Source organism: Neolamprologus multifasciatus, chromosome 10, assembly GCF_963576455.1.
Source record: "Neolamprologus multifasciatus chromosome 10, fNeoMul1.2, whole genome shotgun sequence".
NCBI lineage: Eukaryota > Metazoa > Chordata > Actinopteri > Cichliformes > Cichlidae > Neolamprologus > Neolamprologus multifasciatus.
In genome coordinates this window covers 568,271-593,600 of record NC_140448.1, presented here as the reverse complement: position 1 = coordinate 593,600, position 25,330 = coordinate 568,271, and the positions used below count along the sequence as shown (strand labels likewise).

General features: G+C 38.8%; 1 protein-coding gene and 1 long non-coding RNA gene across 2 annotated transcripts; one reads left to right on the top strand and one right to left on the bottom strand.

The window, feature by feature from the left end:
- Positions 1 to 352: 352 nt before the first annotated feature.
- Positions 353 to 24,951, bottom strand: vps11 (VPS11 core subunit of CORVET and HOPS complexes). The gene is made up of 16 exons (XM_085173834.1): positions 24,731 to 24,951; positions 21,988 to 22,136; positions 21,766 to 21,901; positions 21,518 to 21,681; positions 18,042 to 18,289; positions 17,638 to 17,839; positions 17,359 to 17,510; positions 16,916 to 17,102; positions 16,618 to 16,761; positions 15,196 to 15,393; positions 14,931 to 15,092; positions 10,662 to 10,795; positions 7,467 to 7,669; positions 7,161 to 7,332; positions 1,062 to 1,284; positions 353 to 891 (listed from the first exon to the last, which is right to left on the bottom strand). Exons 1-16 carry the CDS (start codon positions 24,903 to 24,905, stop codon positions 727 to 729), a joined length of 2,814 nt encoding a protein of 937 aa, XP_085029960.1. The 5' UTR covers positions 24,906 to 24,951; the 3' UTR covers positions 353 to 726.
- Positions 5,446 to 10,211, top strand: LOC146509282 (uncharacterized). Its single transcript, XR_014876340.1, has 2 exons — positions 5,446 to 5,858; positions 5,909 to 10,211. It is a non-coding gene; the product is annotated as an uncharacterized LOC146509282 (long non-coding RNA).
- Positions 24,952 to 25,330: the final 379 nt, after the last annotated feature.

Here is a 25,330-nt window from a genome sequence, read left to right as displayed (position 1 = left end):
TTTATTGACAAAAGTGAGGACATTTTTGTCAATTTTTTAATAAACTTTATGTTGTTTGCTCTCACAATGGCTGTTTTAATGTGTTCCTGTGTGATTTTAATATATACCCTATAGAAATCCGCATGCATGCATGGAAGTCAGTTGCAAATTACTACCTGATGTAAGAATAGAATTAGTGGTTTATAAGGTGCTTGCGTACAAAAGCTGTGTGCCAAGTCCAAATGATGAACACTTCAAAGCGAACAACATACATCTACATACTCAGAATGCCATAAACAGTAATGTCAAAGAGCAATGTTGATAGGTTAAAGGTTACAGAGCACACAACACAAAATATGTCAGGAAGCACTGAAACACTTAATGACGACTTTATTTTCAAATGTAATGCTCAGGTTATAGTGCCAGGCGTAATTTCAATAAAGATCAATGGCTGACTTGTTTTTGATTGCTATGTGCAAGACAGTACATACACATACACGCATTAGCTAAAGCCTCCAACACGTGACTATTCAAATCACAGTATGACCATTTTAAAACACAAATGTAGGCAGTTTCCAGTCATTGGCCCAAACTGAAACAATTATGTAAAAAGGACCATCAAAATTACTAAAAGCAGGTGGCTTTAATTTCTGATAAATAAAGAGGGGCAACACATGTAGCATCTTGTCCTGAACCTGAATAAGATGTAGCCTCTCAGGTAAAATTGAGATTGTAAATACAAGATTTCTAGCTGTTTCTCTTGGTGTGGATGAGAAGGTCCCTCTGCAGGTTGACTTCCAGATTCCCTACAGATTTGCTGCCAGGTGGGTCAGTAACTAGGGTCAATTTGTTGAAGACTCCTCGGCCAAAATAGTCAGCTACCACAGAGAATCCATCGTTAGAGCTGCGTAACTGTAAACCAGAGCAAAGACAAAAGAAAACTTGTATTTTCCAATATTCCTGTAGTGTTCAAATAAGCTTTTTAAATAACAAAAGCAGGTTATTAGACAATATTAAAGCAGACTACGCACATATTCAACATGAACACATTCTTTGGCTTTTGGTGTACGACTTATTGTTACCTGTCTGTTGAAGTGATCGTGCAAATCGCGTTTTTGGTCCTGGGCACGCAGCATGTCCATGACTTTACGGTTTTCTGGAGTGCAAGTTGGGCACTCCGCCTCGCTCTCAGCATAGCTTTCAAAGCAGTGTTGGTGGAAGGAGTGGCAGCATAGGAAGTGAACAGATGGCAGGTCCAGCGGGCTGTTGCACATGTTACACTTTGTCTTCTGGAATATCTTGGCACTGTGTGGAAATATTAAGGTTAAGATTTATGGTCATACTTGGCAGTTTCTATAACTCTACAGCACTCTACTGACATGAGCAGTAAGAGATAAGTTGGGTGCATAAGTAAATAGATAGTGACAATATTCTTTGTTATTTTGCTGCTGTACACTACAATAAGATTCATACATCTTACAATAGAAAGAAACATGATCGAGATGTGACTGGAGTCCAGACTTTTGAGTTAAATTTAAGGGGTTTACCAAAAATACGGCATTAACAGTTTCAGTTACTTTCATAATCTCAATGGGAAAATTAGTTCTCAGATACAAAATTGTGCTTGTATCGTGACATTAGAAGTTCATTACAAGTACTCAATCTGCGCATAGTAACTATTTAAAGGAATTTTTAAGTTGTCCACAGAGGTGTTGATATACTGTGCTGTGAAAAAGTAGGTGCCTGGTTCCTGATTTCTTATCTTTTGAATATTTGTCAGATTTACATGTTTCAAACAAATTTTATTAAAGATAACCCAAGTAAATACAACATGCAATTTTAAATTATTATTTCATTTATCAGGGTAAAAAAAGCTATCCAAACCTATCTGGCCATATAGAAAAGTAACTGCCCCCTAAAAATAATAAGTGGCTGTGCTATCCTTGACAGTGTGAGCTGGAACAAGCAACAGTAATAACAGGCAAATTGCTATGGAAGAATTTTGCCCCACTCTTCTTTCGAGAACCATTTTTGTTCAGCCACATTGGAGGGCTTTCACACATAATCTGTCCAAACTTTGACTAGGCTACTACAAAACCACCTTTTTTTCCTCAGGAATTATGAGGTGGACTTGCTGTTGTGTTATCTTTGTTGCATAACCTAACTCCGCCTGAGCTTCAGGCCACAAACTGATGGCCAAATACTCCTTCAAAATTTTAGGATAGAGAGCAAAATTCAAGGTTCCATTAACTACAACAAGTCGTCCAGGTCCTGAAGCAACAAAGCAGCTGCATACCACCACCATGTTTGTTTGTAGGTATGATGTTCTTTTTGTGAAATGCTGTGTTAGTTTCATACCAGATGTAATAGGGCAGAAACTTTCCAAATAGTTCAACTTTTCTCTTGTCGGTCAACAGAGTATTTTCTGCAAAATCTTTGAGATCATTGTGTAAAATGAGTCTTTGTTCTAAGGAGTGGGTTTCTGCCATTTTTGCCATGTCTGTTTTCCAATCCCAAAAGCCTTACAAATGTCTTTGTAACCCCTTCCAGACTGATCTCAAAACTTATTTCTTCTGTGAACTTTTACTTTGTCATTTAAGTGTTTTTTATTTTTTATTTTAATTTAATAGGAGTTTCACTAACCAGACCTGGGTGTGTCTAGTGAAACTGAACTCATCTTTCCAAAAATGTGGTTACAGACAATTAATGATTTCACATTTGGTAGTGATTTAATTAATTAAATCATCATTTCAAAACTGTATTTTGTATTTACTCAGGTTATCTTTGTACTCACTCAGAAACATGTAAGTGTGACAAATACACAAAAACAAAGTGAAATCAAAAAGGGGGTAAACACTTTTTACACAAGCTACAACAGAGAAGGAGCAGAGTAGGAAAAAGACAGAGTGTGACACAAAAATCAATAAATCCTTAAGGGGAGAGTTTTGCATCACCAAAACACCTGGAAAATAGGATGTGACCAAGTTCAGAAAACAAGTTTTACTGTCAAAGTCAACAATAAAAGACTTCTTCAACAATATTCAAACAATTTACCTCAATATGAAAACCTCTGTTTACACTTATAAACAACACATTTATATATGAAACTAAAATGAACTAGCAGACACATAAGAGATGGAAAGCCAATAACACTTCATCATACACCACATCAGCTGTGGTGAACACAGTGAAAGCAACTCAAGCACATTTCAAGGTAAATAAATGGAATGATCCAAATATTCCTCTCTTTTTTGAACTGAAGTCAAAACAGCAAAAAGAACCACAAACAAGCAGCAGCTGAAGTCAGCAGGAAGTCCAAAGAATTTGGCAATTTACAAGGATTTCAGATTTCACTCACTTGAAAGCATACAAGTACTGAAAATAAAGCAGGTGTAACGTTGGGATTTGGCATGTTATTGCAGCTGCTCTCAGCTGCCAAACCTTTTTGAGGCTTAAAATAAAAACAAGAAGTAGGAAAACATCAAAGAAAATGGAGGGGCGGCACTTTTAAAAGTTGTATAAACCAGTCCATAAAAGCAGATGTGATATTACAGGCCACTGTCTCATGCACATTTGTACATTTTCATGGCTGCCATTTTTTAAATCTCTTCAAAGAGCAGTCCAATTAGCTGCTTGCATGTGTGCCTCTGCAATGTGGGCCAATTTTTTTCCTAGTGTGTCAAAACTGTATTATTTCAACCTCATTTTTTTCTTCTCTCTGGTAAATGACAAAGTTGCAGATTGTGCTTGTGTGCCAGGTCAAAATATGGTCAATAAACTTACAACCAGAATGAAATTATATGCCCATTCAAGGATTTAGCCACTAGGATGTGAAGGAAATGGGTTTAAGAGCCTCCAGGTGTATTAAACTGTCCTCAATCAGGGCAAGGCTGTGAGACGCAGAGTTTTGAAAGAAGAGGCCACTCAAGCATCTCTGGGGTTCTGCTTCCCTCCTCTTGTTTATTTGGAAATTATTATTACGTTATGTCTCGTCAATTAAACACTGAGCTGTTTGCGGGGTGAGGAACCACAACTCAAGATTGACTGGACCAAGTGAGCTGGCCTAAATCTTAAGAGTAAAGACTGGGGAAATGGAAGCCTGGTTCGTGACTTTACAACGAGGGTCGCTGTCCAGGTAAGCCCACACTTCTTTCCATGTCTGGTCAACAATATCTTGTACCTGGTACGTGCAGTGTCACTGGTACGTGCAGTGAATGTTAGTTAGAAAGCACTTAGAAAATGTGTTTGTGAATGCACAAGTTGTGTAAAGCGCTTTGAGTGCTCAGTAGAAAAGCGCTATATAAGAACCAGTCCAGAACCAGAACCAGTCCATTTACCATTTACCATTCACTCTGCGGATTGTCGCTAGAGTGATGCGAAATTAATCTTTATACACATAGACACAGATTGGCTTGGCAACCATGACACTGCAGTTCAGGTTGTTCTCTCTTAGTATTCTCCCTCAGATCAGGACCTTATAGCAGCAGACATGATTCTCCTCACCATTACACGAACATCAGGTCAGTTTGTCAGAGCTACAGTTGGATTTTTACACAATTTAGTAAAGTTCACAGTGGAAGCAGTCAGAATGGAACAAATATCTGAGAAATGTATCAACTGCAAGTTGTTTGGAAATGTCCCAGAAAATGACCTGAATGTGAGATCTGCAAAATTCCTATCTGATGAAGTTTTTGATATTTATGGACACTTTTCTTCCCAGCATCAGCTGAACACATCATGAACAAAGAGCAGTCTGAGACTGTGTAGTAGGGCTGCCACGATTAGTCGACTAGTCATGATTACGTCGACTATCAAAATCGTCGACGACTGATTTAATAGTCGACGCGTCGTTTGAAGCTTTGTAAGATCACAAAAGACGCAGGAATAAGTAGTAGGATTTAAAGAGTGTAATAACGGACTGAAACAGAAGATTGCAGCACTGCATGTACAAGGATGCCAGCTGCCGTTAAACCCCGAAGAAGAAGAAGAAGCTGTGTCCCAGAATTCATAGCGCAGCCCAGCTCAGTTTCCAACAATGGCGGCAGCTAGTTAGTTTTAATATTACTCTTATTATTTATATATCTGCTCAGTTTATCAAGACACCACATATTTTCAAAAGCACTCCGACGTTTTCGTAACGTCTGTTACCCACTAGCTTGATAGCTAGCCGGGGGCAAGGCTCACTAGAGCCCGTGAGAACACCGGACTCCCGGCAAATCGTTTTCAAACCCACCACCGTCTTTCGCTACTCAGGTTAAACATATATAAGTCACTTAGATAACTTAAAAATGTTATTGTTTGGCTTTTTTTTAGTATTTTATTTGTTCCTGAGTAAATCGGTTTGGCGGAGATTAAAGTTATAGTTTTTATACAGCTGAACAAACGTCAAGCAGACAACTGATTATCAGAAGTGTGAGATACTAAAGAATATACTCCGGTGTCCCATTATATTTTAGATAGCAAGGAGTTTATTAAACTCAGGGCTCGCAAAATCGCTAGCCCGATGTCCCGGGGCTAGCGATCTTTCCAGTCGGGCTACCAAAATCTAACTCACCCCTGCCCGTCGGGCTATCATAGGAAGGAAAATATATGTCAATGCTTTTGCATTCTTTCGCCAATGTAGCTGAGTAATTATGTCATTGGCATCGGTGAGCCACTGTCAATATGTGACATATTGAAATCGCGTTTGAATTTGCGCTTGCTTTTTGCTTTCACTTTCATTTTGCGATCGCGCAAACGGTGTGTAGAGAGCAGCAGCACTGATTGGTGAGTGACGATTAATTGCGCACCAATTCCTCTGACATCGTCTTATCACTCATTAGCTTACTATTCAAACGTGACAAGTGAAATCTCTCGCAGCAAGCTTAAACATGTGAGAGGTTGAGTGCGCAAAAAATCGCTGACCGTTATGTAAGTACGTGTGTAAAAGCAGCAGGATTTACGCTGGTATTTTAGTTCTGCTCAGCCAAATAAGACAGGTCAGGGTGAAGAAGGGGCAGCCAAAGAAAAGCCTACCGCAAAACGGAAAAGTTATGACAAATCAGACTATGAGGCAAAAAGAAAGTGCAGCTTTTTTGGTTTCATGGACAAAATAATTTCTGTGGCTGGAATATGACAAGCTAAAGAACATGATGTTCTGCCAGGTGTGTTGTGAGTTTCATTTGATTTCTGAGTCCATAAGCGCCTTTGTTACTGGGACCAGTAATTTTAAGAAAGGCCCCCATTAGAACCCATGAGAAATGCAAGAAATGCATTATTGCCCAGTCTGCAGTATCTTTCCCAGAACAAACAGCAATTGCAAAAAACATACTAAAAATAAACCAAGCACAACAAGAACTCCTGAAAAATCTGTTTAGAACAGCGTGCTATATTGCAAAGAGTGAACTACCACTGGCAAAATTTAGCAGTCTTTGCAAACTTCAAAAAGCAATTGGCCTAGATCTTGGTTCCACTTGCCTCTTACCCGTGACTTCAGTGGAAATTTCAAATTCAGGATCTGACACAGACTGATTCATGTTCTACACAGTTCTTACAAATTCATAGAAATTTCTGTTCAATTTGAACCAAGTATTTGAGTTGATGTTTGTAATTTTTATACAGTTGTTGTGATTTGTATTTTAACAATTTTTTTTGATTAATTTTGGAGGTGAGAGATTAATTTTGTTTCTCTTGTAACAATATTCCGTTACAATATTATACTTTAATGTATAATATTGTAACGGAAACAAAACATAAAAAAAATGCTTGCTTTTTTTATTCGGGCTACTTAAATTTATTTTGGGCTACCAAAAATGGAAGAATGCCTGCCCGAAGGGCTACCAGAGATTTTGAAATTTTGCGAGCCCTGAAACTTCACCGAAACAATCTGCAAATTTCATTAAAATTTAATGCAATAAGCTGTACGTTTTACGTCCAATGGATGCATGATCTGATTAGTCGACTAATCGCAAAAATAATCGGTGACTAGTCGACTATCAAAATAATCGTTTGTGGCAGCCTTACTGTGTAGCTCCCCCTAAGCTGAAATAGAGTCGGACAAATACACACCAAGCAAATCACATAAACCCTCTTAACAGGGTTAAAAATAATTGTTACTTTCCAAATACTCATAGGCATGGACTTGATGTATTAGCTATGAAAGAGTTACGTTTACAGAAAATCCCATCCTTTATGTGACCAACCTTGTTTTGAGCTCCTGGATTTCTGAGCGAAGGTGAGCCGTTTCATCGCGATACTGTCGGATTTTCCGTTCATCATCCTCAATCTGTTGGTTCTCTCTAAGCAATTTGTTGATGAGGTAGTCTTTGATGACGGAGAGAGTGGCTGTCGAGTTGTGGGCTAATGTTTGCACCACTACAGCAACAAAAGAAAAAAAATATGACACCTTTAAAATTACATTCAACTGACATGATCTTTACCTGAACCTATACTGTAACGTGTGGATCACACTCTAAACAACCAATGCATGGAGATAAAAATGTACTTACCAAGTAATGGAGGCATCAGGTTGTTTTGATCAATGTGATGTAGGACCTCACTGATATAAGTTTTGCAGTCTTCTTCCTTTCTGGCAAAGTATCCCAGCGCCTGCTCCCAAAGGCAACACTCTTGGTCCCCATAACGTTTGCAGGCCTCCACTACTTTTCCATACTCCTCATTCTGCATGTGGTAGTGCATAATCTGCTGGTACCTGCATACAAACGTCTCCAGTTAGTGATAAATAGTAAGATGTTCTAGCTTTATGCAGGGCTTTTTTTTCTTTTTAAATAGAGCAACAAACTATTTTTCTAGGCTATATGAACATCTTACAAATGAGTGAGACACCATTTCTGCTTTAAAGTGTGAGTTTATATAAGCAACACAGCACTTTCAGAAAGACATGTATTGTAATGAAAAGTATTCTCTGCTGCTGAGTAATCCATTATTGTAAATTTTAATGTTATTAAGAAATGATCAGACAAACGAGGGTTTTTGGGGAATACTGTTAAATATTCAGATCTAGAGTCTGATTAAAGTGCTGTGTGTTTGTTTTTATTTTTAACATTATGAGAGAAGCCAATTCATTTTAATAAAAGATTAAAAGCCACATTAAAGCTGTGATTTTTAGTATCTGCATGGATGTTAAAATCACCCACAATAATTATTTGATCTGAGCCGAGCACTAAATCAGATAAGTCTGAGAAATTAGATAGAAACTGAGTAAAGGCTAAGTAGATGACAGATAGCAAATAAAACTGTTTTTTGGGGGGGTTGACAAGATTAAGCATCAGGCTTTCAAATTAATTAAAACTGCCTGGGTCTTTGGTTTATTAATAAGCTGGAGGGGAGGATTGTTCCCAGTCCCCTGATAGTTAGAATGGCTTGGGGGTGTTGATTCATTTAAGTTAACATCCTGCTGTAACCAGGTTTATGTAAGGTAGAATAAATCGATTTGTTGATCAATTATTAAGTCATGTACTAACAGAGAAGAGAGAGACCTAATATTTAATAATCCACATTTTACTGTTTTACTCTTTGGTACAGTTATGGATGCTATATTGTTTCACAGTGGTTGCTGGTGTCTGTAGCTTCATATGTGTCAAAACAGAATCATCAATAACCATAATTTGGGCAAAAACAATTGATTGTGAAATCAACAGGGCTTCTGTTTAGAGCCATCCTCCTCACCATCACCAGGAAGTCATTTTTAAGGAAGGGAAATAGAAAGGCTGAAGTATGCCAAACTGCACAAGAGCTGGACTCAAAATCAGTGCCAGCGAGTCTTATATATTTATAGGACATTTTTTATGATGAATTCCTTTGTGGTTTTCTTTTTTTGGTTCAAATCATCATCGGTATGTACAGACAATTTTTCAAGAGGCCTCGAGAACTATTCCTGAAGGCTACTTAAAGAAGTGACAAGTCTGCCTAAGACAGTTCAGGCTGTGTTGTAAAGAACAAAAGTACTCTTGCCAAATATTGACTTAAGGTTAATCACCGCAAATACAGTGGTCCCATGCTATAACGCGGTTCACCTTTCGCTGATTTTTTTGTGTGTGCAATTTTTTTTTTCTTTTCAGTGCATCGTGTTCTGCATCTTGCTCGGCTGTAGAGCATTGTCAATCGATCTCCTCCATGCTGTCTCTCCAGCACAGTACAGAATGTGTTCAGCTTGTCAAACTTACAGAAATCTTTGATCGCTGGCAGTGTGACTATGAAGTGCTGTACTGTATGTTTGTAAGTTTTCTCCCCAACAAACACAACAATGTCGACGAAACGTTTTGCACCGTGAAAGGCACCTGCAGGTGCCTTTGGTTTCATTCTATAATACTGGACTTATTTTTCTACAAAGGTTTGAACTTTGAGAGTGTTTAAACAAGAGAGAAAAGTGTGAAAATGTTCATGCCTGTCAGAGAAAAGTGTATAAAGTGTGTAGTGAGGGTTTTACAGCCTTAAAACACCTGTAATAATTGTAAAAAATAAAGTTGACTACTTTGCGGATTTCAACGATCGCAGGTTATTTTAGGGAACTTAAGTCCCGCATTAAATGAGGGACTTCAATTTTTTCTAGAAAAATAAAAAGAAATGAGAGATGACTCATTCCTCTCATGGCAGATCACAATGTCATCTGGAAACACAGTGCAAGTCAGTACAACAAACAATCCTTACCACATTGTGTAGGACATCCTAGCTATGATTTGATGCATGTTGGGGCACTTTTGTGCAATTTTAAAACTTTATCTGGAAGGACATTACACAAAGGAAAAAGTCCAGTTAAATCAGCTAATCGCTCTAACTGTCTGGTATGCAGCCATGCTGGTACAGCTGTAACTCACAAGTCAGACCATTTATCAATTTGATGGAATGAGTTTCAGTTTCTTACAGATAATTATCCAAACCATCACCACAAAGAGAAGATCCAAGTATGGGGTTGGACTTAAAAGCTTGAAAGGAATTATCATGTTTTCACAAGAGACTGGAACAAGTAAATTATATCAGTTTTATAAAAAAGCAGTAATTTTACACAGGCAGGATCACTAACAAACAAACAACCTTTATTTGTCACATACACAATCATACACAGTACAACATGTAGTGAAGTGCTTGTGTCCGAACTGTGGACAGGCTGCAGACGTAGCCGCGCCATTCCAGGGCTTGGTTTTAGCATAGGTAGGTAACAGGAGTGACCTATAAGCGTCTTTTGCTGACGTACACATAAAGTGAGGATGTATAATAAAGCATCCTTCAGTGATGTGTAACAATGATCCAATGTTTTGTTACACCTCGTTAGACGAGATATATTGATGAAAGCTGAGTGTCTTTTTAAGTGATTCATGACTAAAATTGCCCTCAGTTAGGTGGCTCTGGTGAAAAGATTGCATCATGCACTATACCTACACTATATCTGAATCCAGACCCAAATTTAGAAATGATAATTATTACATATTACTACTGTGTTAGATTCAATAACATGTTAGGGTTATGTTTAAAACATAAATTAACTCATAATGAGTGCATTTGCATCATTAACATTCGACCACAAACAGTGACACAATGACTTTATTTACTGAACTAAACTGGCTTCTGCTGATACTGACACATCTTACAGCTTTCATTCGGTTTTACCTATCACACTAAAACAGTGAATAATGAGATGTTGTGAGGTGGTGCTTGATAAGTATTCAGACTGTTTGCTCACTTACAGTTTGCCTTTCTCATACAGGTAGAGGATGCCTTCTTTGAAGTTGTGCATCTGGCACAGGACAAGGGCCTTGTCAAACACAGTGTTGTCACTCCTCAGTAGCAACACAGCTTCCCCCTGCAGGACCTTCTTTCTCTGCCAAAAAGAAAAACAGAATGAGAAGCAGAATATTACATATTCAATAAATATTGAGCTTTATTAGAATAATGTCAAATGCACACAGCAGTTGCCTCGAAGCACTGAAATGTAATATGTTTGTTTTTGTTAAACACTACTATAATGAACTTTAAATCAAACATTCAGATCTGCAGATTATCTGCTTTAATTCAAGGGGTTTAACAAAAGTTTTGCGTGAAATGTTTATGAGTTAAAAGTGTTTTAGTCACTTACTTATTTTCTGAACAAAAGAACATTATTTTAAATGTAATATGTATAAAATTGATTCAAGTGTTTTGCAGTTAACCGTTCAGTTGCTGCCTGAGTTTTTTCCTCAGTAACTAAAAAAATGCTTTGTTGGATTGAGATCAGGTGACCAAACACTTGGGTAGCTTTTGTATAACGCTTTAGGTCATTATCCTTTTGCACCATGAAGTGCTAACCCATCCGTTTCGCAGCATTTGACTGAATCTATGCAGAGAGCATAGCCTTGAACACTTCATTTGAATTCAATTCAAGAGTTATTAAAGTTAAGAGTTATTAAATTTAATAGTGATGTATAAACTAGAGAAGTGTGTGACTAGTTGACTAGATGACTAATTGTCGTTGTTGTTACTAGATGTACTAGTCATTTAATCTAATCGTTAATATTTTTTATTGATGCACAATTCTGGTAAAATGATGTATCTCAACTGTTATGCTGCCATGTACGACCAGATGAAGATGGAGCATCGTTTATGAGAAACCATGAATCTGTTAGTCTAGGCCTGATCTTTTTGTTAACACCATTAGAATGAGATTGTGCATACAAGCAGTGGAAATGAGAGTACAGTGGTCCCTCATTTATCGCGGGACTTACGTTCTAAAAAAAACCTGCGATAAATGAAATCCGCAAAGTAGCCAAGTGTATTTTTTACAATTATAGATTTATTAAGGCTGTAAAACCCCTCACTACACACTTTGTACACTTTTCTCAGACAGGTATGAACATTTTCACTTTTCTATCTTGTTTAAACACTCCCAAAGTTCAAACCTTTGTAGAAAAATAAGTTCAGTATTATAGAATGAAACCAAAGGCACCCGCAGGTGCCTTTCACGGTGCAAAACGTTTTGTCAACATTGTTGTGTTTGTTGGGGAGAAAACTTACAAACATACAGTACAGCACTTCATAGTCACACTGCCAGCGATCAAAGATTTCTGTAAGTTTGACAAGCTGAACACATTCTGTACTGTGCAGGAGATATGGCACAAGATTGATTGACAATGGTCTACAACAGGGGTCACCAACATGGTCCCCGCGGGCGACCCACAGGAGTCGCCCAACGCTCTTATAACAATTGTTAGAAGAGTGTTGGCTATGTCCGGGAACTTGGCCGATCAGTTGGATCAGGATCTGGCAAAGTGCAGGCGGTTTAGCATCCAGTGTGACGAGTCTGTGGACAGCAGCAGTAGAGCACAGCTGATGGTCTTTATCAGGTAGTATTTGATGGTTTCTCCACAAAAGAAGAACTTCTGACACTACTGCCGCTAAAGACAACTACGAGGGGAGTTGACATCTATAACGCGGTGAAGGAGTTTTTCGCAAAGAAAAAGGTACCGCTGGAAAAGCTGGTATCAGTGACTACCGACGGAGCTCCTGCTATGATCGGCCGACATGCAGGATCCATCACTCACTGTAAAGGTGACACAGAGTTCCCAAACTTCATGCTTTATCACTGCATCATTCACCAGCAGGCGTTATGCGCAAAGGTGATCGGCTTCGAGCACGTCATGACTCCCGTTGTGAAGATCATAAACAGCATCCGCTCCAGAGCTAAACAGCACAGAACATTCAAGGTGCTACTGGAGGATCTGTCAGCTGAATATGGTGACTTGCTACTACAAACGGAAATCCGATGGCTCAGCAGGGGATGGATTTTGCTTCGTTTTTTGTTACTTTTGGGTGAAATCAAAGAGTTCATGCAATCCAAAGGGGAAGACTCTGCTGGAGGACACTGAGTGGACACTTTGACCTTGCGTTTTTAACGGACATTACTGGGAAACTGAACCATTTGAACTGTGAGCTGCAAGGCAAAGGTAAGACTGTTGCTGACATGATTAGTGCTTTAAATGGATTTAAAGCCCAGATGAGCATCTTCTCTGTGCATTTACAGAGAAAAAAGGTGCTGCACTTTCCCTCTGTGCAGATGGTGCTGAAAGACAATGCTTCTTCATCTGAGACTTTTGACAAAGTTGCAGAAAAGTACACAAGTCATAAACCGACTTGGTCAAGAGTTTGAGAATAGGTTTTGTGACCTTGATCAGCTTGAGCCATGCGTGTCATTCATTTCCAATCCTTTCATGAATGTGGACACAACATGCATTGCTGAGCAACTAAGTTCAGTGTTCAGCTTGGATGCTGGACAGGTGGAAATCGAAATTGTAACATTGCAAAATGACCTCCACCTAAAGCCTATGAGGGTACACCAAACTTTTGGTGCCTTGTTGACACAGAAAAGTACAGTGGTGTATGCACAGCAACTACAAAAGTTGCCAGCCTGTTTCAACCTATCTTTGTGAATCAGCCTTTTCTGACATGAACTTCATCAAGTTCGAGACCTCACACCGAGCACATCTACTGCGGGTGGGTTGCCTGTTATCGGACCCGGAGTTAGCAAAATCCCCCAAAAACCCGAAGAGGAGAGTCCTGGCCCCTAGCCCTGCCAGTGTAGCAGAAATGATGACGGATGATGATGGCAGCAGTAGCCGTTCTTCTCTGCGTGAGTAGCTTAATGTCGTTCGTGTGTAATTTACGTTGAGTAGGCTAACCACGTTATTACATTAATGCATGTAAGGTGAACTAGCAAACACCATCGTAGTTACATGCGGCTGTCTTCTTGTTTGATGGCAGATACTCCCTTCACCCTGGCCAAAAAGGCTAAAATGACCAAAGAAAAAGTGGAAAACAGCTAAACATGAGAGTTTTTTGGACAAAGTTTGTGTTTTTTCAATTGTTTAAGCACTACTTCCAGCCAAGAGTGATGCCATATATGCCCTATAGCTGCAGAAAAGGCTAACATTGTTATCTTTTTACACAAAAACAGCTGAACATAAGAGGTTTTTGGACAAAGTGTGTGTTCGCCATTCTTTAAGCACCGGTTCTAGCACCGTTTCAAAAGTACAGGTTTGGTACTGGTATCGGATAAAACCTAAACGATACCCATCCCTAGTCATTGACATGCTTGGTGTCAATTTTTGAACAACATGCATCATTCAGAATACATGGCAATTGCACCACACCTTTTCATTCGTAGTTTATCAGTATTTCCAACGTTATTTTTGGTCATGCTTTACGAACATCTTTTGTTGTTTTCATATTATATTGGTTTATTTTAAGGGTTTTTATGCTTTGTCATCTTCAATGTCGTAACATTGCTCCCACCATGTTTAACAGAAGATGTGGCATGCTTATGACCATGATTTATTTTTTTTCTTTGGGGGGGGGGATCCCACGCTAGAATTTTGTCTTTGCATCATTTTGGTAGAAGTTATTCTGTCTAAAGATTTATTTTTGGGATGGCTTAGGAGGTAGAGCATGTCATCCACTAATCTGTTGGTGGTTCAGTCCCTGGCTGCTCCAGTCTGTGTACCAAATATCCTTGGGCAAGATACTACCTGAAGTAACTCTCCGATGCATCAATTGTTAGATCGAAAGCACTTCAGAATAGAAAAATGTGCTGGTGTGAATAAGCACTTTGAGTCCTCAGGCAGAGTAGAAAAGCACTATACAAGAACTGTGAGCGTAACCAGTCCTTTGCGTCTTGCTACAAACCCTCTATATTTCCATTCATGAGAATCTGTTTCCGTTTCTTTTGGTACATTTTTAAGAATGGATCACATTTTCAATCATTTTGCCAATCCACAAGTTTTTATAATATTCCATATAGGTTTGTTTTGTCTAAATATTTATTGAAATGCTTTTATCCATATAAAAAAAGTTTATTATAAGGATTTTTTCCTTGTTTAAAATAAATAAACAAGTAAATGAAAAACAATTTCCTGAAATGACAATCACACTCAATTTTTAAAATCTTCATGGCAGCTTGTATAACTGTCTAAATTTTATGCACTGACCTCAGGATCTTGTTCATGTGCCCAGTCTTGCAACCGTAGTTCCAGTAGTGTGTCATACACACCCTGGGGAGAACGGGGGTCCACCTCAATCATGTGCTCCAGGAAGGCTTTGAGCTCCCGAGGGTTATTGGCAAAAATCGGGATGAATTCCTCCGAGTTTGCCTAAAATATACACAGTAGTGGAGGAGAATATTTCTGATAAACACTTCAAATTTATGATCAATATTAATAATTATCTAGGAGAATAACAGTATTGCTCAGAGACCTTATTGACCACACTCCTGTCCAGGCTGTCTTTTTCAGCAGCGTCTCCACTGGGTTGGTAATTAGTGCATAAGCCCTTCAGGAGGAGCGTGGTACCTTCAGGGACATGGTGCATCAGTGTCTTGCCATAACGCTTCATGTTGCTTTCAGCTTGTTCAAAAGGCAGACGCCCAATGTAGCGCAGCCCTTCTTGATAATTCTGTTGGAAAATAATAACAACAAGCTTTTTATTATTTGTCACATACAGTATCATACAGAGTACAATGTGTAGTGAAATGTTCTTGTGTCCGTACTGCGGACAGGCTGCAGACGTAGCCGTGCCATTCCAGGGCTTTTTTTAGGTTAGCAAGAGGGGTCTAGCCTTACCGAATACTGGGTGGGAATCGAACTTGCAACTCCCGCTCCAAAAACGTGTAGTCTTACCACTAAACTATCCAGCTGCCACTCTCTGCCAAATATCCACTCTCCATTAGAAAGAGAGTTAACATGTTAAATACTATTTTATTTTTGATGTGGTATAAATTCTAAAATTCTAGCTGACTTTCTTCTTGAGTAATTGCATTCACAAGATTTTCAGAAAACTTGACATCTGACCTTACAGACACTAAAGTTACTAAAATTCCAACTTGTTTGAGCTTTTAATAGTAGATGCACCTATGAAATGAATTTGATAATACTACGTTTCCTCCTTCGGGTGTCCACACTGCCCGCCCAAGGTTGGGTGAGGACACTACCCCTCATTAATTGCCCTTATCTTAATTCCCCCTTTCAGATAAATAAAGTCTCTCTGATTCTGATTCACCTTTTACAGTGGAGGGGTAAAAAGGACAGGACTGTGCACAAGTTCACAAATAACTTTTACAATGTTAAAAGGTCTTAATTAGCTTTAAAAAAACCTTATATCAATAATAATCAGCCATGAGCTGCTCTAAGCAGTTGTCTAGCACTGCTTAGAGAATATAATACTATGGCTATGAACATAGCAAACCAATTTGTGGGAGCCACTCATAACAGAAATTTAGCGTCAGTAGATCCATTTTGCAAAGAAGTCCTGTAGTGGAATGGAAGAATTCTGAATGCAAATATCACAGTGATCGTAACCCAAATCCAAGATATGCCTTACCTGAAGACCATCTCAAATCTAAGAGCACAAAAACAGTGAATGCAAGTCCAGACAGTCTAGGAACGTCATAGAAACAGAAAACTTTGAACAAAAAACAGACCAAAATCTTCCAGACCAGAACTGAAAGACTCTTAGTTGCTAATAAAAAAATGTTTACAAGTTGCAATGTTTGCCAAAGGAAACGTTAGTAATGCATTGGATGGCTTTTTAAGGTTAAGAAAAAAAAAGAACAGGACAATTCCTAGTAGCCCAGAGAAGTGATGAACATCTATTTCTAAAGAAAGGTTTGAACATTTGTACCTTCAAGTCCTCCAGCTGGATCTTTAGGTACCACTCGTGGTGCATATGTTTCTCAGCCAAGAAGACAGCGTGGCTGTGGTAGCCAGCCTGCCGGAGAACCTTGATGGCGATTTCAACATCAAAGTGTACTTCATTTTCACTGCTCTGTTTAAATACAGTGTGGGAAGACAACACATTTATGATATACCAACCATTATTGACTCTTGCCAATCTGGGTTTTAATGACAGTCCGAATTAAATAGCAGTCTTAATCATCAAAAGCCCAACACATCAGTGCTCACGTTCACCAGTCAGTCACCTTAATGAACTCTTCCAGCTTGGAACTGTCCTTGAGCTTGGTATAACAGTTGAGCAGCAGTGTAGTGTGATCTGCATTGGCCAGTGACTGCCTGTGCAGGGCTTGCAGATAGGCTGTCAGATTGTGGATCCTCTGTGCATCTAGAAATTTCCTGATGACATATGATGGCTCCAGCTTCCCAATGGTGCTGTGTGAGAAAACAATGTATTTTTAAGAGGGATTTTATTAATGGCTCATTTGATCTGTAATGTATATATCACTAAATATGTTTAGTGACTAAAACACTTGAAAATTAAGAAATAATAATAATATCATCATTCAATAATGACATTTCTCAATTTCAGCACTTGCTATCTTTGCACTCTTTTCAATAAATTGAGCCTTTGAATAATGGCAAAACTCATTCTCATCCAGCGAGTTCCAGTCCCGGCAAATGCAATTACCGAATATACTGCTGAATGGCACCGTCGTGGTCCCCCTTAAGGTACAGGTGATCACCATATTGTCTGAAGATATCTGATACCCCATCACTGTCCAGGTGCTGACTCTTAGCCAGGTTTATGGCCATCACAAACAGATTCTTCTTAAACAGCATCTTTAAAGACAAACATTCAGGTAAAAGTTATTCTACCTGAATAACTAGATTTATAGATGATTCAATTCACTGTTCGTCACTGCTTTTAAACAAGTCCTCAATCAGCAGTTACAGAGACTGAACTGACCTCCAGTTTGGTCTGTGTGTCTTTCTCCTGGAGAACAAACATTTTTCCATCTCTAGTCAGAATGTAGAAGGAACCCCACTCTGCTACCACGTCAATGACATCATCAAAAGAGGCACTGTAGGCAATGAATTTGTTGTCCAGGTCATAGATAGTTAGCAGCTGTTTGTCTGATGGCGAGCTCTCCCCACTACTGAAGCATGTCCTGAATTAAAAATGAATAGAATCATTAGACTCATAGGACATGTATTTTTGTAAGTCACCTGATGAATATGGATTATTGAATTAAGATTTGTGATTTAAAGATGGCTTTGAATAATGGAATATTAAAATTCAATATTCTCTTCTTTCAGATGAAATACTCCGTGAATATTACTGTCACCTCATTCTTTCAGTCCTGTTCTTACTTGTTGGGTGACTTTACATCCCTTATGAGTAAAAACAGATATCCACGGTGCCAGTGGGCCAATAGCTTGTGTCCATCAAAAGCAAAACAGGGCCCTCGTTCATCAGGCTGATACAGGTACACACATTCTTCACCAGCTACAATGAACTGAGAATCCTGGGATGGATCTGCCAGGGATGAGCAGCGCAGTGCACAGCCGTGTGTATCCAGCTCCACTTTTGGATACTCCTTGATGGACAGGGTGTAACACTAAACAAATAAAGATGACAAAGAGTACTTCAAAAGACTGAAAGACTGTATACTCACCTTCAAACTATGAGAACTATTCTCTTTAAAACCTACAGGATAAACAAGGTAATCCAATATAAAACCAAAATGAGCACACCTTTGTGTAATATCACTTAAATGTCCAATACTTCAAATAATCTCAACTCTTATGAACAATAAAAACATTTAGAAAACATCAGCACCACGTTTACTGCATGTGTTCTTTTTGACTCCACATGATGATTGTCAGCCTTTGTAATGACAGAACATCAAGATCACTGACCAATTCTCCATCCTATATCCAGGTGAATTGAATCAACTTCTTAAGATGGCTAAGTGCTATAGATATTGCATAGTATCACAAAAACCATATTTAATCTTTGGCACAAAAGTGAAAGATTAAACTTTCTTAGCAACCTAATGCATATTGGAGAACATTCTTTGGTTAAATAAGCACAAAACAAATTTGTCTGGATCAGACGAGCATATCTAGATTACTAAAGTGAATGTAACAGTGTTGACAGTCAATTCAAGTCTAGTCATTTCTGCAGGACATTTAAAAACAACAGCTGGTGACCAAAGTGCTGTACATCAGCGGTCCCCAACCTTTTTTGCGCCACGGACCAGTTTATGTCCGACAATATTTTCACGGACTGGCCTTTAAGGTCTCGTGGATAAATGCAACAAAATAAAACCAGTACACCCCCCCCCCCCTCCCCCCCAAAAAAAGATTTATTCATAACACACAGGGAAAGACCCAGGGAAACAGAGTTAACGATAAAAACTATTTAAAAAAAACAATAAAATCCCTTAAAACCATAAATTTCACACCCGAGCCTCAACTCTCGCGGCCCGGTACCAAATGACTGGCCCGGGGGTCAGGGACCGCTGCTGTACATGTAATATATTCTAACAGCATAAATCACAGAACAAAATAACAGTATAAGATAAAATGTGGAAACACGAGTAAAAAACAACACAAATAAAAGTAGTCTGAACTCATTCTGATTTGAAAGCAGAGAATAAAAATGAGTTTTCAAATGGGTTTTGAAAGCAGCTGATGTGGGAGAGTTCCTGATCTGAAGGGGTAGTTCGTCCACAGTTTCAGAACACAAATTGCAAAGGCCCAATCCTTTAATCTGGACCTCTGGATGGCGAGGAGAATTTGCTCAGCAGACTGTGTTTTTTTTGTGTTTGTTTGTTTGTTTTTTTACTGTGGGTCCTGTACTTTTTCGATATTAGTAAATGTAAACCTTCACTTTTAAATCTTACATAAAAGCAGGGCTATAGAGTGCGACCAATGTGGTTTCAAATGCGACCAAATTTTTCAATGGTGCGACTAAAAAAGCATCCTAGGTCACACCAGTGCGACCAACAGCTGTTCAAGTCTCCGTGTGGTCAACAACATACACACATTATGCCCCTATCGTGGTCTAAACCAAACAGAGATAGTCAGGGGTGGGACCTCTCTGATTGGCCGTGGTCCAGATATTTCTGTAGTCCTTCGTGTGTACGTTCGAAAGTGCAAGTGGATAGAGAGAGGTGAGTAGCTTGAATAAAGCGATATCGATTCATTAAATCCTGAATCAACTTTTAAATATAAATGTATTTTGCCAAAAATGCCAGAATCTGAGGTTAAAGATCACAAAACTATTTCAACAAACAGCAAATGAGAGCAGGTAAACGGATTCCACACAAAGACGTAAACACAGAGCGCGGACCCGGCGCATCAGAATCAACGTTCTCTTACTCTGCTTTCTCACCCGACGGCCCGTACATGGACACGGCGTCGGGGCTGAAAGCCGACAGCTCACTGATTCTGATGCGTCGGTGGGTTCGCCCTTTGTGTTTACGTCTTTTTTGCGCTAGATTCTGAGCTGCAGGTTTTGTCTCTCTCCAACCAAAATTCACTGAACCAGCAGCAAAAGAAGATCCAAACTACGCTTCACATTTGATAAATGTCTTCATTAATTCGCTCTGACTTCTGCTATTTTGCTTCCACCACGAAGCAAAACGGCATTATTCATACCGTTGTTTACAGCGCTGTTGGCCGCTATCTATATATATCTATATATATATATCTATATATATATATCTATATATATATATATATATATATATTTTTTTTTTTTTATAACTCAAATGAGCCTCGGACAAGAGAGCCTAATTTCTGCTGTTCAATACTGAAGAAACTATACTTTTAAAATTATGCAAAATTGCAGAATATTTTTAAGATTATATGATATAAAAAGCCAGGCCAGGAAACTCTGCTTCATGTTTTTGGTAAATGGACTGATTCTTATATAGCGCTTTTCTACTCTCCCGGAGTACTCAAAGCGCTCTATACAACACGCCACATTCACCCAGTCACACCCATTCTCACAAGCACTTTATCTATACTTAGTGCTATCTAACTACATTCACACACATTCATACTCCGATGGACGCATCGGAGAGCAACTTAGGGTTAGTATCTTGCCCAAGGATACTTGGCATGCAGACTGGAGGAGCCTGGGACCGAACCTCCAACCTTCCGATCAGTAGGTGACCTGCTCTACCTCCTGAGCTACAGCCACCCAAATTTTTCTGTTTTATCCTCAATTACTTTGACACAAAAGCATCTGCTGTGATGCTCACACCTCTGATGAAGTCTCACAGTGTCAGTACTGATAGATGATCAGAATTATAATATTTCTGTATGTCTGAGGCAAAATTGAATCGAATCAGCAAATAGCTCATCAAAGGAGGCAGAGATGATGATTAAGTTTAACATTGTCTACAATACTACCAAAGAGTGCCAAAGCACTTTAAGCACAAACACTTTTTCAGTAACTTATCTTTCTTGTAGAACTGTGCTCCAAATAAAGAACGTTGTGCCGACAAGATTGTTAGTTAATCATTTACAAATGAATATTGTCTGTATGGACAGCAATTTTCCCCACAAAAAAGTGAACATGTAAAACTGCAGTGTTAAGCGATGCGGTTGAAAAATTTGGGTGCGACTTAACTTTTGTGCTGGTGCGCCTAACTTTTTTTGTTAGGCGCACCAGTGTAACCGTGGCTAAAAGTTAGTCTAGAGCCCTGAAAAGCAAATGCCAAAGTGTTCAACTTTGAAGGAATGTAGCGGCTGTTAGGTCACTTCCATTAATTGACATTTCAAAGATATTGCACAGGATGGTCCTCATTTCTGTATAGCACATGGTGACTTACGTAGACTTTCTCCAGGGTGGCAACAAACAGATGGGTAACTTTTGCTACTTGGCGGAAGGCGAGGCCAGTGACAGGGCTAGCTCCCTCGTGCAGAGTCAGAGTTTTACTGTGACGATCTCTGGTGATGTCACCTTTGGTCAAAACCACACTGCCATCTGTGAAGCCTGCCAAGAAACACAAAATCTGCTATAACCTTTCAGAATGATGACTGGGTCAGTAGACCAAAAGAACCTTTCTTCGAGTCTTACCAATTGCCATAAAGTTCAGGTTTTCGTGCACACTGAGGCAAGAAACTTCAGTTGGTTTGTTGCCGGGAATTGCAGGAAATATCCTAGTGCAGAGAGGATTTCCACTGTCCCTCTTGTCCAGGTTCCACACCTTTACCTAAAAAATAAGAATTATTCAGTTTAGCAGTGGTTTCTGTATGTGTGTTTTGAAAATGAGACTTCTCTGGGAAACATCAGGCTTACTACAGGGTTTATTCCATGTTCATCCTGACCCACTGACACAAGGATGCTGTGTTGCTTAAGCTGGTAGAGATGTGTAACTCGCAACTTGTAGGCCTGAAAAGACATCAGCTGCAAGGAGCGCATCAAAAGCCAGATCTTACCTTCCATATGTAACACTACAAAGGTTAAGGATAATTATATTTACAAAACAATTTCTAAAATACAAAAAAGCTGTTTATAAAATTGCTGCAAAATTAATTAAAAAACAATACCCCATCCTTTTCTCTTTTCAATATACTTACATAAATGTACATGCTTACATACTATATGCACAGTATATTTTATTTTAATATTATTCATCAAGACCTGGTTCGAAGTAATTTCACAAGTTATATTATATTGTGAAAGTGTCATACTCCTTTCCTTTGTAGTTTCATACTTGTGACTGATGAGGAAATATCTGAATTTATTAATAAATCTAGGCCTTCTGCCTGTCATCTTAACCTACTTCAACGCAAGTGGGAGTCCTGTTTATCCCCTCTCCTGACGTTATTCACTCTTGTCTAATTTAACTGTTCCGCTCTTAAAACAATTGTGATAATTCCAACACTTGAGAAACCTGGTGCAGACCCTTTCACCTTAACTACCTTTTCTTTCAAAAGAAAAACTTACTATCACCTTACTAAACAATGTTTAACCTGTTTAAACAATTGCAGTCTCGTTTTCAGCCACAGAAACTTAAGATCATTTGTGATTTTAACTATACTTGTGCTGCTCCAGTTGTCAGTGGTTTTTCCCAGGGGTCTTTCTTAGATCTCCATTTTATTATTTATGTTTTGGTGATGATTTTTACTCAGGCTACAATTTAATTTCTATGCCAATGACATAGTTTCATGGCCATTCAATCGAGTTTCAACTTTTTCTCTCACTAAAACAGATGTTCTTCTAGTAGAAACCAAAAATTTCTACGTGTACTGAAATTAGGGCTGTTCGATATAACGATATATATTGGATGACGATATAAAAACATCTATCATTTCATTTTACGCTATGGTTTGTTTCGTGGTGTGGCAAAATAAACTGTTTACGGCAATATTTTTTCATGGTTTTGATGGTCACTGTAGTGGCTATATTAATTTCTTAAAGTTCATTCTTTCTCTTATATTTAATATAGCCACACTATGGACGGACAAGCGCCTGTTTTTATGAGTTGTTAGCAACAATGACGGTATAACCATCGCGTGTCCGCTAGTTTATTTTCCACATAAACATTTCACAATAAAGCTCAAGATTCTGTTGAGACTTTTCAAAATAAACTGAATCACGTGAAAGACTATGCAGAGTATTTATGGATGAGAAGAAAAAAAAGCCGTCAGGTGGTAAAAAAATAAACCTTATACTCAAACGTTAGAACAGGCTTTTCCCAGCAGCAGGCTGTGTAATAAATACTTACACAAAAAATGGTGGCCGTTACAACTTATGTCTAAAAATGTAGTTTCATACAAAGGTTAAAAAACTTGCCTCCAGGTAAACAACGCCCAGCTGGAAACACTTCACGCAAGTCGAGCTGCCCGAGAATCACAGAATTTACAGAAAATGTTACATTTTTGTGATTTATATCGTTATCAGGACGATAGATGTCTTATATCGGGATATGAGATTTTGGTCATATCGCACTGCCCTAGCTGAAATTCTCTAATCTTTCCTCCCTCCCAGGTTAAAATGATATCAGACCGTCTGGAGATTTACATTTATGTAGTTGGCTAAGCCCATCTCTTACAGCTCTTGTTTATGCTCTGGTTACAGTAAATCCATCCTCTCTGGCTGACCACAGACACCTCTATTGCCTTAAACTTTCCAAAATGTAGGTGCTCATGTCATTACCAGAAACACTTTCAGAGACCATGTGTGTACTCCTGTCATTCAACTGGCATCATGTAAAATAGTGAATCAATTTTAAGATTCTGCTTCTTAATTGAACTTTTTCCACAGTCTTGCAGCTTCATGATTTTCTGAACATCTTAGCTGAGTGGCCCCTAATCTTTGGAGCGGTCTCCCGCATCACATTCCCAACATTTATTTAACATCTATTCATCTTAAAAGACAGTCTTAAAACACATTTTCATTCCAAGGTGTGTCTTAAAAGGTGCATATTAAAAAATGCAATATTATTATTTATGTAGATACAATGGATATAGGCGGATACTAGGCCAGTATTAATCATTTTCTAAAGCCCTGTGGGTCTCCATCGGATACCCGTGCAAGGCAGTTATAATAAGCTCGATTAGCATCTAACGTGCTGGTGTGCATGTCAACCCGTTCTGTTGTATACTATTTTTTTTACGAACTTTGCGCGGCTTTTCCCTTACTTTTTCTTGCTGGAATAAACACGATGACTAACTACAAGTTCCCAGTAAAGCTAAAGATTAAATGGGAAATACGTAAAATGTAGCTTTAGGCGGAAATAAGTCCACGAGGTTTCGTGGAGTCTCAGACAAGCAGTCGAGCCTAAACTCCAACGATAACGTATACATTTGCATGTAGATTGATATGGCGCAGAAAACGAAGCCAGCCTAGCTCTGTCGCCGCCTACAACCTACTGCTTCAATAACCTGCAAAGACAATAGTTACTTATCTCGAAGATATGCTCTACATTACCTGAATTTAAATTTTACTGTCACGAATTCTGGGTTATTTAGCGTCAGTTATCAGCAAGCTAGCATCACATCAGCTAATGTAGCTAACTGTTGCCATTTAAGGATATCTCCGAGAACGATATGACCCCGACCGGAGTCAGAAGCCGAGATCCCTTTTGGGAGAAGAAAGTTTTTCCCATTGTCATCTGGGTCCTTCACCGTATCCTTATCAAAGAAGACAAATTTTCTCCACTGTAAGAACGCTGCCATTTTGTTAGTATTTGCAGACTGGGGTGCTGTCATGTGATACGTGAGTCACATGACCAAATCGCTGGTTCTCCATTTCCTGGCATGAGGCAGGCCTGCAGAGAAAAAATGTGTGTATTTGTTTATATAGCAGCGGTCAGGACTGGACTGGGACAAAAAAAATCAGCCCGGGCATTTTGACTAGAGAACGGCCCACCAGGTATTATAGGAAAAGCCATAAAGCCTTTGAATGAAAACAAATGCTGTTGTGACAGTGTACACTGTCTTGTTGGTATATATGTATCAATCGAATAAACTTAAACCTACACCATCCTCCCTATTCTGGTATTTTAAAAAGTACTTACCAGAAATAACAAACAACCTAATCAATAATTACATATACCTAACTAGCAGGGTTGCCAACTCCCAGCAAATAAATAGGGGACCAACCCCACCCTCCGCCTCATGATGCTTAATCGACG